The sequence below is a fragment of the Sardina pilchardus genome, chromosome 20 (genome assembly GCF_963854185.1).
Source record: "Sardina pilchardus chromosome 20, fSarPil1.1, whole genome shotgun sequence".
NCBI classification, from domain to species: domain Eukaryota; kingdom Metazoa; phylum Chordata; class Actinopteri; order Clupeiformes; family Clupeidae; genus Sardina; species Sardina pilchardus.
The window spans coordinates 4,797,468-4,813,536 of NC_085013.1; the positions used below are offsets into that span (position 1 = coordinate 4,797,468).

General features: G+C 46.6%; 1 protein-coding gene across 3 annotated transcripts in view; it reads left to right on the plus strand.

Moving 5' to 3' along the window:
* Positions 1-16,069, plus strand: part of mipol1 (mirror-image polydactyly 1) — a 61,877-nt gene extending 45,808 nt beyond the window's left edge. For all 3 annotated transcript variants that reach the window (XM_062523206.1, XM_062523205.1, XM_062523204.1), the window contains exons 12-14: positions 805-899; positions 8,851-9,057; positions 15,259-16,069. In XM_062523206.1, the coding sequence (XP_062379190.1) occupies positions 805-899; positions 8,851-9,057; positions 15,259-15,325 (369 nt within the window). In that variant the 3' untranslated portion in view covers positions 15,326-16,069. The remainder of the gene's footprint in view (positions 1-804; positions 900-8,850; positions 9,058-15,258) is intronic.

Sequence of the window (16,069 nt, forward strand, 5' to 3'; positions counted from 1 at the left end):
AGGTGGTGCTGTTGGAAGAGGTGGTGCTGGAGGAGGTGGTGCTGGAGGAGGTGGTCGAGGAGGAGGTGGTGCTACTGGAGGAGGTGGTGATGGAGGATGTGATAATGGAGGAAGTGGTGCTGGAGGAGGTGGTGGTGGAGGAGGAGGTGCTGAAGGAGGTGGTGCTGGAGGATGTGGTCGAGGAGGAGGTGGTGCTACTGGAGGAGGTGGTGATGGAGGATGTGATAATGGAGGAAGTGGTGCTGGAGGAGGTGGTGGTGGAGGAGGAGGTGCTGAAGGAGGTGGTGCTGGAGGATGTGATAATGGAGGAGGTGGTGGTGGTGCTGGAGGAGGTGGTGGTGCTGGAGGCTGTGATGTCTCAGCAGAGGAGATGTTTCAATGGGGACGGAGAGTTTGATGATGAACAGTGGCGTTGGAGAGTGCTGTTGGTCTATCAAGTCATAAATTGTGGTTATGGTTGATTATACTGATAGTGTAGAGTTTAGGGCATATAAACTAATCGGTATCTACGTTGTGATGATGACCAACAAATGTAAATATAGATTATGATTTGTTATTATATGATTATTATGATTATTATGATTTATTATTTGATTTTATGGTCCTTTGCTTGGGGTATATGATCTGCTTGAGGCAATGGTGTCTCTTTTTGTCTTTTTATCTATCACGGTATAGCGGTAATTCAGGTTGATGATTAGAATCTAGACTTAGAATCTTAGAATCTAGGAATAGACAAATAGCTACATTCATTAAGCAAAGTCGGTTAAAGTGTGTGTATGTTTGTGTGTGTGTGTGTGTTTGCAGGAAGAGTTTGATGCAATTCATAGAGACCGAGATAAAGCCCTGGAACTTTGCCAGAAGATGGAGGAGGAACTGCAGACTCTCCGCCTGTTCCATAGGTGAATGCACCACACAGACACCCAAACACCTACACGCACTTCTTTTGCATCTGCACACACCCACACAGACCTATATGCAAAACACATGCGCGGGGACACACCAGACTCCCACCCTCCCCAAAGTGCAAGTTCAAACACACACACACACACACACAAACACACACACACACACACACACACACACACACACACACACAGAGAGCCCCAAGATACACATGCTCAGACACACCCACACACGACTTGACAAAGTGAATGTGTACACACACACACACTCTCTCTCTCTCACACACACACACACACACACACACACAGGCTGCACTGCTAAACACACATGCACACACACGTACAAATATACTCACACGAGTATGTGTACGAACACTTATACATGAACTGCAAACCACAACCTTAAACTTTAATCCTCTTAACACACACAAACCATACAGTAACCCCCAAATGTACACACACACATGGCGTACCACAAATGCAAATACACATTGATTTAGAAAACACTTTTGAACACAAAAAGAAGAGCTGATTAAACCAGCTAGCATCACCAGTGAACCCAGTGAAGCCGCATACATTTGAAAGTGTCATGTGAAGGTGTAAGAGAAATGGCATTGTGGACAAGTAATATAAGGAAGACAAGTGATGTTATTCTATTCATGAACTCATTTGTGTAACTTCCCCCAGTATGTCACGACTATCAAATCCATGAGCATAGCAGCCTGTCCGTTAAAATGACAAAGAGCAGTGTATCCAGTTGCACAACAACCCCCCCCCCCCCCTTCCCCCAACACACACACACACACACACACACACACACACACACACACACTCACGTATATAATGTAATTGAACTGATAAGCTAATTTGTGTAACTTCTCCCAGCAAGTCTGTCAAGTCCATCAACATGACAACCTGTCTGTTAAAATGACAAAGAGCACTGTATCCCGTCGCCCAACAGCAACCCCCTGACCCCCACCCCCCCACAACCTGCCAACACACACACACACACACACACACACACACACACACACATAGGCTCTGGATCGTGGCACGCATCCTTCCCTCTGCCGTTCCATTTTAACTCTCTTAATAACAGTGCCCTGCTGCTGCTCTTCCTCTCTCCCTCTCTCCTGTCGTCATTACACAGCCCTCTTATTAAAACCGCCAAACATTCGACGTCGCGCCCGGCCCACCCGTCCACCGCTCGCTCGCTCGCCGAGCTCATATTAACTTCTAAAAACGACTTTTTCTCCACTTTATTTGCGCCAGTTTGGAGGGGACCGAAATAGGCGACGCCACAAATGGCGCGAGGCGAAGTCGAAGCTGGAGACAATAATGACATTGTCATAAATATGAGTTATTAAGAAATGAAATACAGTGTAGAGAGAGAGAGAGAGAGAGAGAGAGAGAGAGAGAGAGAGAGAGAGAGAGAGAGAGAGAGAGAGAGAGAGAGAGAGAGAGATGCCACTAAAACTCTCAATGTGTTCTTTAGGGCCCTGATTCAGAATTATTTCAGGAAATGTGGTGGTGGATACCGCGACACGTTATTGCTTTGTAGCAACGGTAGCATTTGTTTTTGGATCATTCGCTCTCTCATTGATCAAAGTCACAGATTGGCAATTAAATTAATCTGACTTTTACCCATCTCTAAACATTGGCATTAGTATGCAGAGCTGTTACCTCTTTGCCCATTCTGGATACAAGCATAGTTTGGCCTCTCCTACCACAAACTGCAGGTTGCTGGATTAGATTGTGCAAATACGCTTGGCACAGAAACCAGCCGTTCTGGTTTGGTGGTGTGGATCCGGTTTAAGATGGACTCGTATCCTTCTTCTCAGATGCTTTCTCCCAGTCATCCTTATCTGCTTATCTTCTGTGTCTGCTTGACTGTTGGTGTCCTGGACACACACACCCACACCCACACCCACACACACACCACACACACGCTCTTTGGCGCTCTCTCTCTCTCCCACGGAAGGATCCCATGTCTGAGAATTGGGGGGGTTGGGAATCACGCCCCATCGCCACCATGTCCACCATGCACCCCAAAAACGTATCTATGCCCCCAAGAAGTGAAGACAGGCATTGTATTCGCCCTCGCACAACACAACACACACACACACACACACACATGTATTTGCATTGTGGGATGCCCAGCCAGAGTGGCTATCAGGACGCCTGTGGAGCTGGACCTTCAGATGGGGAATCCTTCCAGCCCTAACAAAGCTCAGAAGATGCCTCTCTGTGTTTGCTCTGAGGATTCCACCCCCCCCCCCCCCCCACCCCACCCCACCCCATTCTGCATTGTGTCCTCAGGATAACAGACAAGCTCAGTCAGATGAAAGAGACGAAACAGACATTAGAGAGAGGGACGGAGAGAGAAAGAGAAAGAAAAGGAGAGAAAGACAGAGAAAGACTCGGAGAATGAGAAGTAAGTAGGATGGATGGCGGGGGGAGTCTGAGAAACTGGACCGATCCCCCCCCTTTCAGACTCCCTCTTGCCGCACGTAGACAGGCACCCCGTGGACATAAAATAGCAACAAATCTCGAGAAGACGACGACGACAAAAAAAAAAGCACCGAATAAATGTTCTAGAACTTTCTCTGACTGTCGACCAGCTGTTTTAATGAGTTGGGATTGGCCAGAGGGCCGTGGCGCGGCGCAGACGGTGCTTTGTTTGAGCGAGAGCCAGGCACGGAGCTGAGCAGGAGGGGGGCAGCCACAGAGTCAGACAGACCACGCGTTAGCGCTACAATCTGCCATTCCGGCCAAAGGTTGTTGATAATTGAGCTCGAAAAAAAGCTATAGATTTATACACCCCTGGCTTTCTGTCTTCATGAAGCAACGTAACAATCGTATAGCACAAGTTTATGAGGCATTCTTAGCAACCATCTTAAACTCCCATTCACACTCAGGACTAGGTTTTTTTTTTTATTTTATTTTTTTTTAGCACATTCATTAAACAGAGAGCTAGATGACAATGATGAGCAATTTTCTGGATTTCACTAAAAGTCTACTGGATTAGAATCAAGGAATCTACCCCTAACTCATGACCGAGGGGCCAACCTCAATCTCAGCCTTCTTCCCCTGGGAGAACTCTCCCCACCCCACCCCCTTTGCTCCACCACCCCTCTCATTATCACACTTAACACCTGAAATTCAATAGTCATTAAGAGACATTAGGCCTGGCTGGCATTCAGGGGAAGGAGCCCGGCTGAAGGGTGTTGCGTGGGCTGATTCACTTCCTGCTTCAGAGAGGTTGGCACTTGTGAGTGTAAGCAAAGTCTTTTTAAAGCAAGTCACGTCACTCGGCAGCCATATTGGCCATGGGGTCGGGCAGCGAGTTTGACCGGAACAAGACCAGGCTCTATCTAAATGAATGGGGAGAGAGCTGGATGTCCATGTTTCCGAGGTGTAAGAGACATAAAAATAACATGTTTGAAATCGCGATGAAAATCTGACTAAAATCGCTGAAAGGGTTTGGTGGTTTTGTATCAAATTAACGCTTAAAAAGCCTTTTTCTTACTGGTAATTTTGGACTGCGCATGCTCTATTCTTCACGACGCAGCTTTCAAAAAGCGTGACCGCCAAGGATCGGCCAAATGATTGGAGCAACGGCACTGGAAGAGGCGGGACATGTGCAAACCATAGCCAACCGGTGTAAACAACCGCCATCTTTCGCGTTACGAAGTTACCCCATGCTTTTCAATGGGCGATTTTTCTAGTGCAGTGTCTCCTCATATATAAGTGTCTCTGGTGTAAGTGAGGTGCTGTCTGGCCATCTGATTTCGTAGTATTTTTACTAGCTCAGGAATCAATTGGAATAGAGTTAATTGTTTTAAAATGTTTTAAGAAAACGTTGTGTTTGTTTTAATCCGAAAATTCACCTCCCTCTGTAGATTGAAACCTTCGGCCCCCTTTACTTTGTAGTCATCATGGTTTTGAATAAGGCTGTTATTGTTTCTGCCCTTTCAAATGTCTGTGCCCTTAGCTGGCAAGTCTTTTGAAAATGTTCTGATAAATAATATCCCTTAGCAACGGCAATGGAACTAGGGTAATGGGTGAGATATGGCTATTAGAGTGTTTGTTTGACCAGATAAAGTCAGGTGACCGGGGAAGTGGCGTCATGAGTCATGACACCTGGCACTCGTTCACGGCAACAACACGGCAGCCATGATACACACAGCACCGGCACCACCGCCGCCACCACCGAACATCTTGCCGGCCACCCATCACCCCGAGTTAGCCGGCAGATCAGTCTCAGCCTCAGCCTCGCAATCTGTGCTGCAAAATACATTTGGCGGATTGTCTGCAAGCCCACACAGCAAGCCAGATTCGCAGAACAGCAAGGAGCTGGATAGTGGGGCCAATTCTAAACGCACGGCAATGTCCTGCCAGCACACACACACACACACACACACACACACACACACACACACTCACACCCGTCAGCCCAATTTTATCCGCTACCCCCCTACCTGGTCTAGATTGGTTTCTGTACTGGAACACCATGCAGACAGGTAAGCAGCGCGCCTGTACACTGATGCAGGAAGAGACGAAGAGAGGAAAAGAAGATGGAGTGATATAGGGTGAGGGAGGGAGGAAGGGAGGGAGGGAGGGAGAGACTCAAAGCTGTCAGTCTGGACTCGGAATGATTGATTTGTGTAAGGAACGGTCATGTTGAGGCGTGGTCGTCTTGTTTACTCACCCACTAAAAGGTTGCTGTGGAGATTGCGTGTGTGTGTGTGTGTGTGCGTGTGTGTGTGCGTGCGTGTGTGTGTGTGTGTGTGGTTTCCCCCTCGTGTTTTGACCTCACTGTTTGCCGAGAAGGCCAGAGATAAGTCTCTATTAAAAGGTTATTTTACATATCCTCTCTGATAGCACGCCCCTGGTGCAGTTAACCATTAAGCCCTGTGCAGAGTCGCAGGCCAGGTACGTTGGGAACCAGTGCCTTTGATTGCCTATCTGATTTCGCCGGTTAATGATTAACATCAATGCCCGGGCTTTCTATACAGTTTTCTATCTTTCATTCTTTTTTCTTGGTCATTCGCTCTCACACTCTCTCCTTCTCTCTCTCTCTCTCTCTCTCCTTCTTTCCTTATCTATCTGCCTATATATCTCCCATATCTATATCTACCTCAATCTATTGATAGACATGTCTACCGGTGTTTTCCAGAACCATTTTTCTTTCGTGCTCTGTTTTCTCTCTTTCCCTCCCTCTCTTAGAAACTGGGGCAGTTTGTACAGAAAGTAACGCAGAAAGAGAGTCATACTTATTATGCAAGATAGCCCAGATGACACACTACAACAAAAATATTTGTCACTGATGTTTACCTTCAGAGATGCCCAAGAGCAGTGGATTGTATTTCAATGTAGTTAGAATGTAGTAGAAATGTCAGAAAAGAGCCTTGAAAACATATTTAGCTGAGTTAATGAGAAGAGGTCAAGGCTGTTATTGTACAGTATATTACCTCCCAGTCTGCCTAACTAGACACCTGCATAAACCTTATCTGATCCACCTTTCTGGCACACATTGGATTTGTCAGTTTCATGGTCCTACATTTTCAGCTTTGACAAACTGATGACACAGTCAGAAGCCTAGATATCAGTCACTGCAGTGTCTTCATCAGCCCCCTGCGTCCGTGTTGGGGGCGTATTTTGGGAGATGGATTCGGGGCATGGGGGTGGGAGGTATAGATAAGATAATCCATGGCAAGGCAACGTGCTCTCGCCCTTGTTTGTCACTGCCACCGGACCTTCGTACCCAATATGTTTGCATTTAATTAAACAAAACACACAAGTTTACATCTCCACCGCTCGGCTATCAATATCACATCCCGATTGATTACCTTCCACTTCTAGAGGAGGAATGAAAAAAGACCTGAGCGCATAGGCAGAAAGAGGTGGGGGAGAGAAAGAGAGAGAGGGAGAGAGAGAGAGAGAGAGAGAGAAAGAGAGAGATATGTCTGGAGCCTGACGTCTCCCTGAAACTAATTAAACGAGGGACAAGAGGCCATAGTGACTAATATGAGTTTAAGGCAATATGCACACTGCCCCACTCCCCCCCCCCCCCCTCGGCAGACAAAGACTGGGTGACCATCCATCAGGCTCCATCTGTCAGGAACTGGACGGCGCTTGTATGGCACTCGAGAGGAAGGGACAGAGGGTGGGGTGGGTGGCTTGTGGGGGTGTGTTACTGAGAGGTAATATTGGTGGTGTTGTTGAGGCGAGGCCCACTGCTCAAGGTATTGTGTCTGCTGCGAGTGTCTCTTCACCGCTGCTGCCTCCCGGTTGCGCTTTACGCCGCCTCATATTTGAAGGTCCCCACCTGCTCAGGAACCTGACGGGCAGGTGTGTGTGTGTGGCAGTGAGTGTTTGATGAGAGGGTGTAGAGCTCTCTGGCTTCTCTTCAGAGTGTGGGGGGGAGGGTAGTTTTTTATTAAACTGCCAGACATTTGTCATTCCAGCCTTTCCAGTAAAGACTGACCACCATTTACCCACCAAATGCACATTCCAACATTCCAATAAATAGGTGTTTTTCTATGTGTGTGCTTGTTCAGAATAAAATATTGGGTAACTACTGTCATTTCATAGCACAGGCAGGCAAACCTGCAGCAATGGAGTAATTTTCTTAATTTGTTTATTTGTGTATCCACCTTATTCATTAAACTGGAAATCCGTCCGTTTTTAATTGTTCTGTCCATTCTGTTTATATAAGCCATGGTGCAAAGGGGTAACATGAGGTCAGTTTGTTTTAGGGTATGCCCTGCCTGTAAAAATAGTCCAGCTTGCTTCTCTTCCTGCCCTTAATTAAAGCACTACATATCTATAAAAGCCAGGAGAGATGTTTATCTTTTCTCCTGTTTATCTCTATCCTTGACTCTATCCTTGCTTGCTCTCTTTTTCTTTTTTACCATTTCATTCACTTTCTGTTAAATCCTCTGTTAAGTCCTGTGCATCTCATTGAGCCGCATCTGTGTGACATTCACCTGGAGGGTGGCGTGATTCTGGTGCGAAGTGTGTGTGTGTGTGTGTGTGTGTCTGTCTGTCTGTCTGTCTGTCTGTCTGTCTGTCTGTGTGTGTGTGTGCATCCGTGTCTGTGTGACAAAATTTGCCCACTGGCATTTTCCAAACTGACATGACTGAACGGACAAAGAGGTGGAGCCTTTGGCGCCGAGATGACCCAGCCGGAGATGAGGGCTGTCACTCAACAGCTCCTGGCACATGGCCGCTGTAGTTCAAATAGTGCAGTCAGTGGGCTTTACTGGCAGCCACGCTGACACTCATCACTCCGTGTGGTGGACACTGAGCCCTGTGCAGCAGCTGAATAAAGCCGTTCCTCATGGTGTCATTTGGTTACAGCAGTGGAATCGCTGGTCCTCTTCTTTGGCTCACAGTTGAAAACCTAAAAAGATTAACCAGCCATCAGTCAGTCACAGCCATTACAGATATTTGTGGTTTCCGTGCGGTCAAGACTGCTTGGAGTGGTCATTTACTACTAGGGTTGCCGTTTCGATCCCCGACCAGTCCACCATGGCTGAAGTGCCCTTGAGCAAGGCACCTAACCCCTCACTGCTCCCCGAGCGCCGCTGGTTGGGCAGGCAGCTCACTGCTCTGGGTTGTGTGATTCACCTCACTGTGTGTTCACTGTGTGCTGTGTGTTCACTAATTCGGTTAAATTGGGTTAAATGCAGAGAACTGAATTTCCCTCACGGGATCAAAAAAGTATATATTATTATTATTATTATTATTATTATTATTTATTATTATTATTATTATTATTATTATTATTATTATTATTATTATTATTATTATTATTATTATTATTATTATTATTATTATTATTATTATTATTATTATTATTATTATATTGTAATATTGGCCATAGAATGACATGTATTTCTACAATATTCAACCATTAAATGTGAATTGACCTCTTTTACAGTCAGCATCTCATGCAGGCCGAGGAGACTGCAGTGAAGGAACAAGGCGCTCCCACACCAGCTTCACCTTTGACCTCTGAGCCCAAGGGGGGCCAGAACCAGGCCCTCCTGTCCCGTATGCAGCTGCTGGCCAGCGAGCACCAGAACCTCCAGGCCCAGCTCCGCCGCTCCCAGGACTCGGAGCGGGAGGCCAGTGAGAAGGTCCAGAAGTGAGTACCGCGGTCAAATCTGGTAACAAACTGTTGATTTAAATGACACCAGCCTCAGACAGTAGTGATAAGAGTTCCGAGTTCCAAATTCAGTACCTGTAGTGAGAACCACACCCACATCCAGACCAGATTTATTCTGTAGTTAGCTAATGTTGTACAGCCTATTAGTTACTACCTTATCAACAATATAATTTTGAGTACCAAACTGAGTATTATTATACCACACACCTATGTGCTGTAATAGCCACATACAGACTCGTATTCCCAGCCTCAAGAGCATGTTGCAGTAACTTCATGTGTGTGTGTGTGTGTATGTTGGTGTGGTTGTGGGTGTGGGTGAGTATGTGCTCACATTCACACTCTCTCACACACACACACACACACACGCACTTGTGCATGAGGCCCTCCCATCCTCTTTCTCTCTCGCCCTCTCTCCCTCTCTCGCCTCCTCTCTCAACTCCTCTCTCCCACACACACATGGGCTCCCCATGCAATGCAAACAGTTCTCACCCCACTCATTTATTTGCACGATGAATTAACAGGGGGGATGGGTTTTGATGGGGTGGGGGCGAGAGAGACAGAGAGGGAGAGCTCAGAATCCTGGGAAGACACCCCCTGCCTCCCCTCCACACACACACATACACACACACACACACACACACACACTCACTCTCTCTCTCTCTCTCTCTCTCTCTCTCTCTCTCTCTCTCTCTCACACACACACTCACACACACACACACACACACACACACACACACACACACACACACACACACACACACACACACACACACGCACTCACACCCTCTCTCACACACACACACACACACATACTCACACCCTCTCACACACACACACACACACACACACACACACAGAGCATCTCCTTTCCCCTCCACTGATAGACTGCTAGCACCCCAGAAGAGGGCTCTGAAAGAAGAGCCCAGAGGGAACTTTGCCCATTGTATTTAAACGAGCCGTCTTGAGGGGCTTAGATGAGGCTGGAGGGGTCAGGAGAGGTCTGATGACAGAGATCACAGATGCCCCCCCCCCCCCCCCCCTCTCCCTGTCTCCCTGGGGTGGGGTGGGGTGGGGGGGCAGCTCTCATCTGATAACATCTCTTGGTCCTATACAGAAATGGTTCAGTTCAATAACAGTACAACATTCATCTGTTTGAATCAGATCGTTTGTGGGTCTCTCCGGCCTCGCCTTCTCTGAAGGGGGTGTCTTATCTGATACCACTTTCTAGTGGTAAACATTATCTAACATTATGGCATGGATTCATTTGAATTATATTGTCGATGTTCTTTTAGAGTTGCCACATGTTGGATACACATGGAGACTTTCATAAACACAAACCTTCAGGGATTTGGCAATGTGGGAAAGATTTATTTGGCACTACTAGTCAACAGCATTCTTACGTCAATAGTCCAGAAGTTTTGTTTCTTTCGCAGTGAGTTTGCTGTGTGTGTTTGTGTTTATGTGTGTCTTTGGTGCATTCATTGACCAAAATAGATACATGAACTAAGGATTTTCTCTCTCACAAACTCCGAGACACTCGTGTATTTACACACACACCGTATGAACCCATACGAGAAGCTCCGAAAGTCCTGCGCTCTTTTTGGAACTTTGGTATTTTTTTGGAACGCTATATTTTTTCAGATGGAGAGAAAAGTGAGAGCTCCAGTGTAGGAGAACACCACGGCGCTTGGCGTTCGGAGAATTCTCGTGTAATTTATGGCACCATGGGCTGAATCAGTGCCAGAAAGCCTAAGTGTCCAATATTGACCATGTCAGGCTACTGAGTGAGTAGGAGTGGGGCCGGACCCTAGGACCGCTGGTTTTCCCAGACCTTTTTTTCCCAGGAAGAGGCCTCCTGATGAGGTTTTGGGGAGTTGGCAGCCTTGTCTGTGTGTGTGTGTGTGTGTGTATGTGTGTGAGTGTGCGTATTAGTGTTTACATGTGTTTAATGTGTGCATTTCTCTGTAGTTTCTTTGAATGTGTGTGTGTGTGTGTGTGTGTGTGTGTGTGTGTGTGTGTGCTGCCATGTCACATTTATTTTCATGCATGTCCCTGCAAGTGTCTGTGTGTGTGTGTGTGTGTGAGAGAGAGAGAGTGTGTGTGTGAGTGAGTGAGTGTGCATGACCCAAACTTGTACCTGTGTGTTCTGCTTCATGTATACAGTATGCATCTGCGTATATGCTCTGATCGCAGCCTGTATGTGTGGAACATTCATGTGTGTGTGTGTGTGTGTGCGAGATGCTGTCTTGAGCACACCAGCAAGTCCTGGGCGGACAGTGGGGATCTGAGACTCTCGCACCTGACCGTTAGGTGACACCTAGATGGATGGCCTCAATGGCCAGGCCCTGGGCCTGTGTGTGTGTGTGTGTGTGTGTGTGTGTGTGTGTGTGTGTGTGTGTGTGTGTGTGTGTGTATGTCTCGGCGCAGGCCTGGTGGCTGATGGGGTGGGGGCTGCTGTGGGAAGCCACTCTGACGTGGAGCCCCTGTGGCGGCGCGGTGTGAAAAATGCAGGGGTGAGGCGGGCAGCCCCCTGCGCCCCCCCCTGGAGGAAGCCGAGAGGCAGCCCAGAATGTGGCACCTGAGTGCCGGAGCCCAGAGCTCCCCATTGACGGAGAGGAAGGCAGAAGAAACAAGGGGGGGTGGTGGATAGATGGATAGATAGATGGATGGATGGATGGATGGATGTAGGGAGGGAGGGAAGGAGGGAGAGAGAGAGGGTGAGAGAAGTAGAGGAGGGCACGGCTGAATGTCTAATGGCCCTCTGAATCAAACTTGGCTGTGAGAGGAGCCACACAAAGAGGCCTTTTCATTCGGGGAGGGCTGGCAGGGAGGGAGGGAGGGAGGGAGGGAGGGAGGGGTGCATGGAGGCAGGGGTTTGGGGCAGCTCAGGAGGGCAGCGCGTTGACGGCCTCCGGCCGACTGCCGCCTCCCGCTGTGCCGCCGTGTCTGTGGCGCTCGTGTGGAGCCGACCAGGGTTGCTGGCCCGGTGCCCCCTCGGTGCCTTCTCCTCTGTGAGGAGCGCTTTTTTTTAACTCCTTTTTTTTTGTTGAGAACTTTGTGTTGGCATTTGTTTGTTTGTGCACGGTGACTCTGCCAAATGTATTGTAAGAGCAGTGGCCGTTTGACTGACCAAATAAAAATAAGAAAGAAAATAAGACAAGAGGACGAAGGAATTGGAGAGGCAGCGAAATTATTTGATGGGAAGCGTCTTTTTGTCCGCAGATGACTGCCCAATCCCAGCAGCCAAAAAAAAACAAAGTATGGATTTCATGAGAAAAAAAACACCAAAATGTTCTTTCAGTCTATAGAATGCAACACCCACATCACCCTCACTCCTACCCACTCTCACACACACTCACACACACCACATCCCCCAACCCCCCCAAAAAACAGCCCCAACATGCGGCTGTTTGAAAAAAAAAAAATTATGCAAGGGTCGCTTGTTTACTCTGCCTCCTTCCAGCTATAATTGTTGGTTTTGCGACACTGTGAATTCTTAATCGGGATTTATACTTTTGCACAGCTCCTCCCTTGCGTGTATGTTTGGGTTTACCGGCCACCCTGGGCAAACACGTCCCTCTCTCCAAATCCCCTCCGCACACCGGTCCACCTTAGACGTCCCCACTGGTCAGACTCGCACCCGCTAATTGTGCAAACGTGACGGAGGGGCTGATAAATATATTTAAAAAGCCGAGGGTGAAGAAGAGGAGGAGGAGGAGGAAGACGAGAGGGAAAAAAACCTACTCTGGCACACGAGCGGGACAAGGTGTTTGTGTATATGTATTTGTAGAGCAAGCAGAGCAAGTGTGTGAGCGTGTGAGGTGTTTGTGTGCGTCTGTGTGCTTATGTGTGCGCGTGTGTGTGTGTGTGTGTGTGTGTGTGTGTGTGTGTGTGTGTCCAGGGGATGTCTGTGGTCTATGTGCTTGGCCCTGAGTGTTTAGTGACAACGACCTTTTCTAAATATTAGTGTACCTTTTTAGGCTTCCTCTCTTTTTTCCTCTTTTTCGTTTCCTTTCTGTCTGAGTCTCTTTCCTCTCTCTTTCTCCCTCTCTCTCCCCACTTGCGCTCTCTCTCTTTCTCTCTTACTCTCTCTCTCTCGCTCTCTCTCTCTCTCTCTCTCTCTCTCTAACTTCTCCTCTATACATAGTGTACACACTCATTCCCTCTCCACTACAAGTTGACGTTACACAGACTCTTGCTGTGAGTGTGAGTGTGTGTCTAGAAAAACACCGTCAGACAGACACACACACACACAAACACACTCACACAACACACACACACACACACACACACACACACACACACACACACACACACACACACGCACGCCCTCGTACTAAGGGAGCTCAGACGCAGTGAAACACATATGGCAGCGTTGGCTGGCACAGATCTCGGCGAGCAGAAAAACAGGTGGAGACGGGGGTCAGAGCGCTCCCAGAGGCCAGGCCGTAGCCAAGGGACACTCCGACCGGTGAACCAATGGCATGTTTGTGCTGTAGGCTGTTCACTCGCTTTTGTGCCGTCGCCACTGCAAGCACAAACGTTCACTTGTTCTCCTAAACAGTCAATAGCTAGTTGTTTTTTCATATTTAATATAACATTTATGATTTAAAAAAAATATATAAATGACAAGCATGCAAAGCAAGCAATATGACAAACATGCATCTTTAATATTTGATCATGTTATTTTACATATCAGTTCATAATCACATTTTATTTCTCTTTTTTTGGTTTGTTTTTTTAATCCACACACAAGTATTTATTGATAAGATTTAATTTTTATAATGTCATTGCTATAACGCCTAAATTGTCTAACTACTGAAATTATTTTTTTTTTCAAAATTAATGATTGTGATAATGTGCCTGTGACCCTTAATGTGTTTTTTCTCCCAGTACTCTAATGAAGTTTGTGGCATGTATCTTATCAAAAAAGCTTTTTAAAGAAATGAATTCCTCTGCTGCCAGGAAGCAGAATTATTAGAATAACCGAGAGTGTTTGGATACACTGCATAGTAAACAGCCTTACCACGCCGTGCATTGTTATTCAGTGGCAACACAGCAGAGGCTTCACGGAAAATGAGGTTGTCTGTGGGAAGATTTTGATTTCCATACTCGGCTGCATCCGTAAGTGTGGGAAGATCACAGTATAGGATGATTTGGGATGCGGCTAAAATCCTCACTTTACCGGACGAATCCCAGTGCATTTCCAGGACTCAAACTGGGATTTTCAATTTAATTTGAAAGCTCAGTGGTCATGGCGGTAGTCTTGGACATCTTGAATTTTCAATTTGTTCAAGTTATTCAATCAAGGCAGCTGTTCCACGCTCGGCAAAATGTTTGTCTGCTCTACTATAGCCAGCGCTCTGAAACAGAATTTCTCATTGCTAAGATTTTCCTCCCCAGGTCAAACTTTACACCACTTCTTTTTTATTTGTTGGTATGTGTATTCATCTGTTTGTTTGTTTATTTGTGCAATTTCCTTTATTAGCTTACAGTTTTGGTGTCCTAGATTTCTGTGACAAATGTTATCGCATTGAAATTCTTCCTTATTTTGTATCATTAGTTTCCCCTTTTTTGCCTTCCCTCCTCTCCACAACTTTATACTCACAACAAGAGACCTTCTGGTCGTTTGCATTCGGGCTCTATCTTTTTTTTTTTTTTTTTTTTTTTAACTCTGGTGCTCTGACACCCTGACAAATTGTGAAAAAAGAAAATTCCATCCAGCCATCGTTTCAGTCCGTCTCTCCGTCTTGTCTCACACACTTGTCCAGTTGGTCTGGAGCTGGACACAAGAACATTCTCCTTTTTTTCCCCGTCCTCTTGAGCAGAACCCAAGAGTCTGTCAATTCATCAGATAAAAAAAAAATACTTGAGACTTCTGTAGGAGGATATTTTAAGGGATTGAGATGTGGGTTTTGGTACGGGTGCTGTGTTTTGCCCACTTGATGAAGTACGTGTGTGTGTCTTGTCTTGGATCTGGCTTCAGACTTTTTTTTTTTCTTTACATCTTTTTCCATCTCTGGCCATCTCTCTCCTCTTGAAATGTTCCCTTGTGTTTAAACGTGACCCGGGAGAGAGAAGAGCACATAGTCTTCTCCGTCTCTCACTTTTCCTGTTTTTCCCTTTATCCCCCTCTCTCTTTCCCTCCCTCCCTTTCTCTCTCTCTCTCTCTCTCTGCAGGTTGGAGCGGCTGGTGGAGGTGTTGAGGAAGAAGGTGGGCACAGGGAGCGTGAGGACAGTGATCTGACTCGGCGGAGGCTCCACGCAAAAAAGGGCTGACCTGCCGACTGACCGGCCGGGCGGCCACATCTGGTGACCAGGCAGTGGCGTTTAGCGCTGAGTAAACACAGCCACAGCCTTGACTGGGCAAACAGTTGTTAGAAGTGGAGCACTCACACACAAAAAAAGCCTCATTCCAAGCCTCGCTCCCAAAAGAGAGAGGGAAAGCGGGAGAGAGAGGGGGGGGGAGAGAGAAAGAGAGAAAAAAAGTAGAATTGTAAATGTTTAACCACTTGGTTGTTACTGCCATGGGTTACAGCTATCTCCCTTCCATTCCCCTTTCTGCTGAAAATCTTTTCTTTTTTTCTTATTGGTGTATTGATTTTTTTAGCATCACTGTTTGTGTTTATGTGGAAGTCTGGTCAGGATAAGGGAAACCAGCTTCTCTCACACACTGCGTGATTATAAGGTTCAGACACTACCTATAAGGTGCAGGAAGAGCAGGATTCTTATAAGGAAAACTGGTGTTCAGTATTATAACTGTATTGTATTGTTTGTGTGTTCTATGTACTTCAGAAAAGGGACTTTTGTAAGGAAACTAAATCTATCAGTATTTTAAAGCATTTGTAATCCTATAGATAGGGTGACTCGGTCAGTATATTTTGTGTCTCACTATATTTTTAAAACATTACCCACCATCAACAAGTATGCCAGTGAGGAAAACATTCATTATGAAGATACAAAATAAATTCATAAAATATTAATACCAACA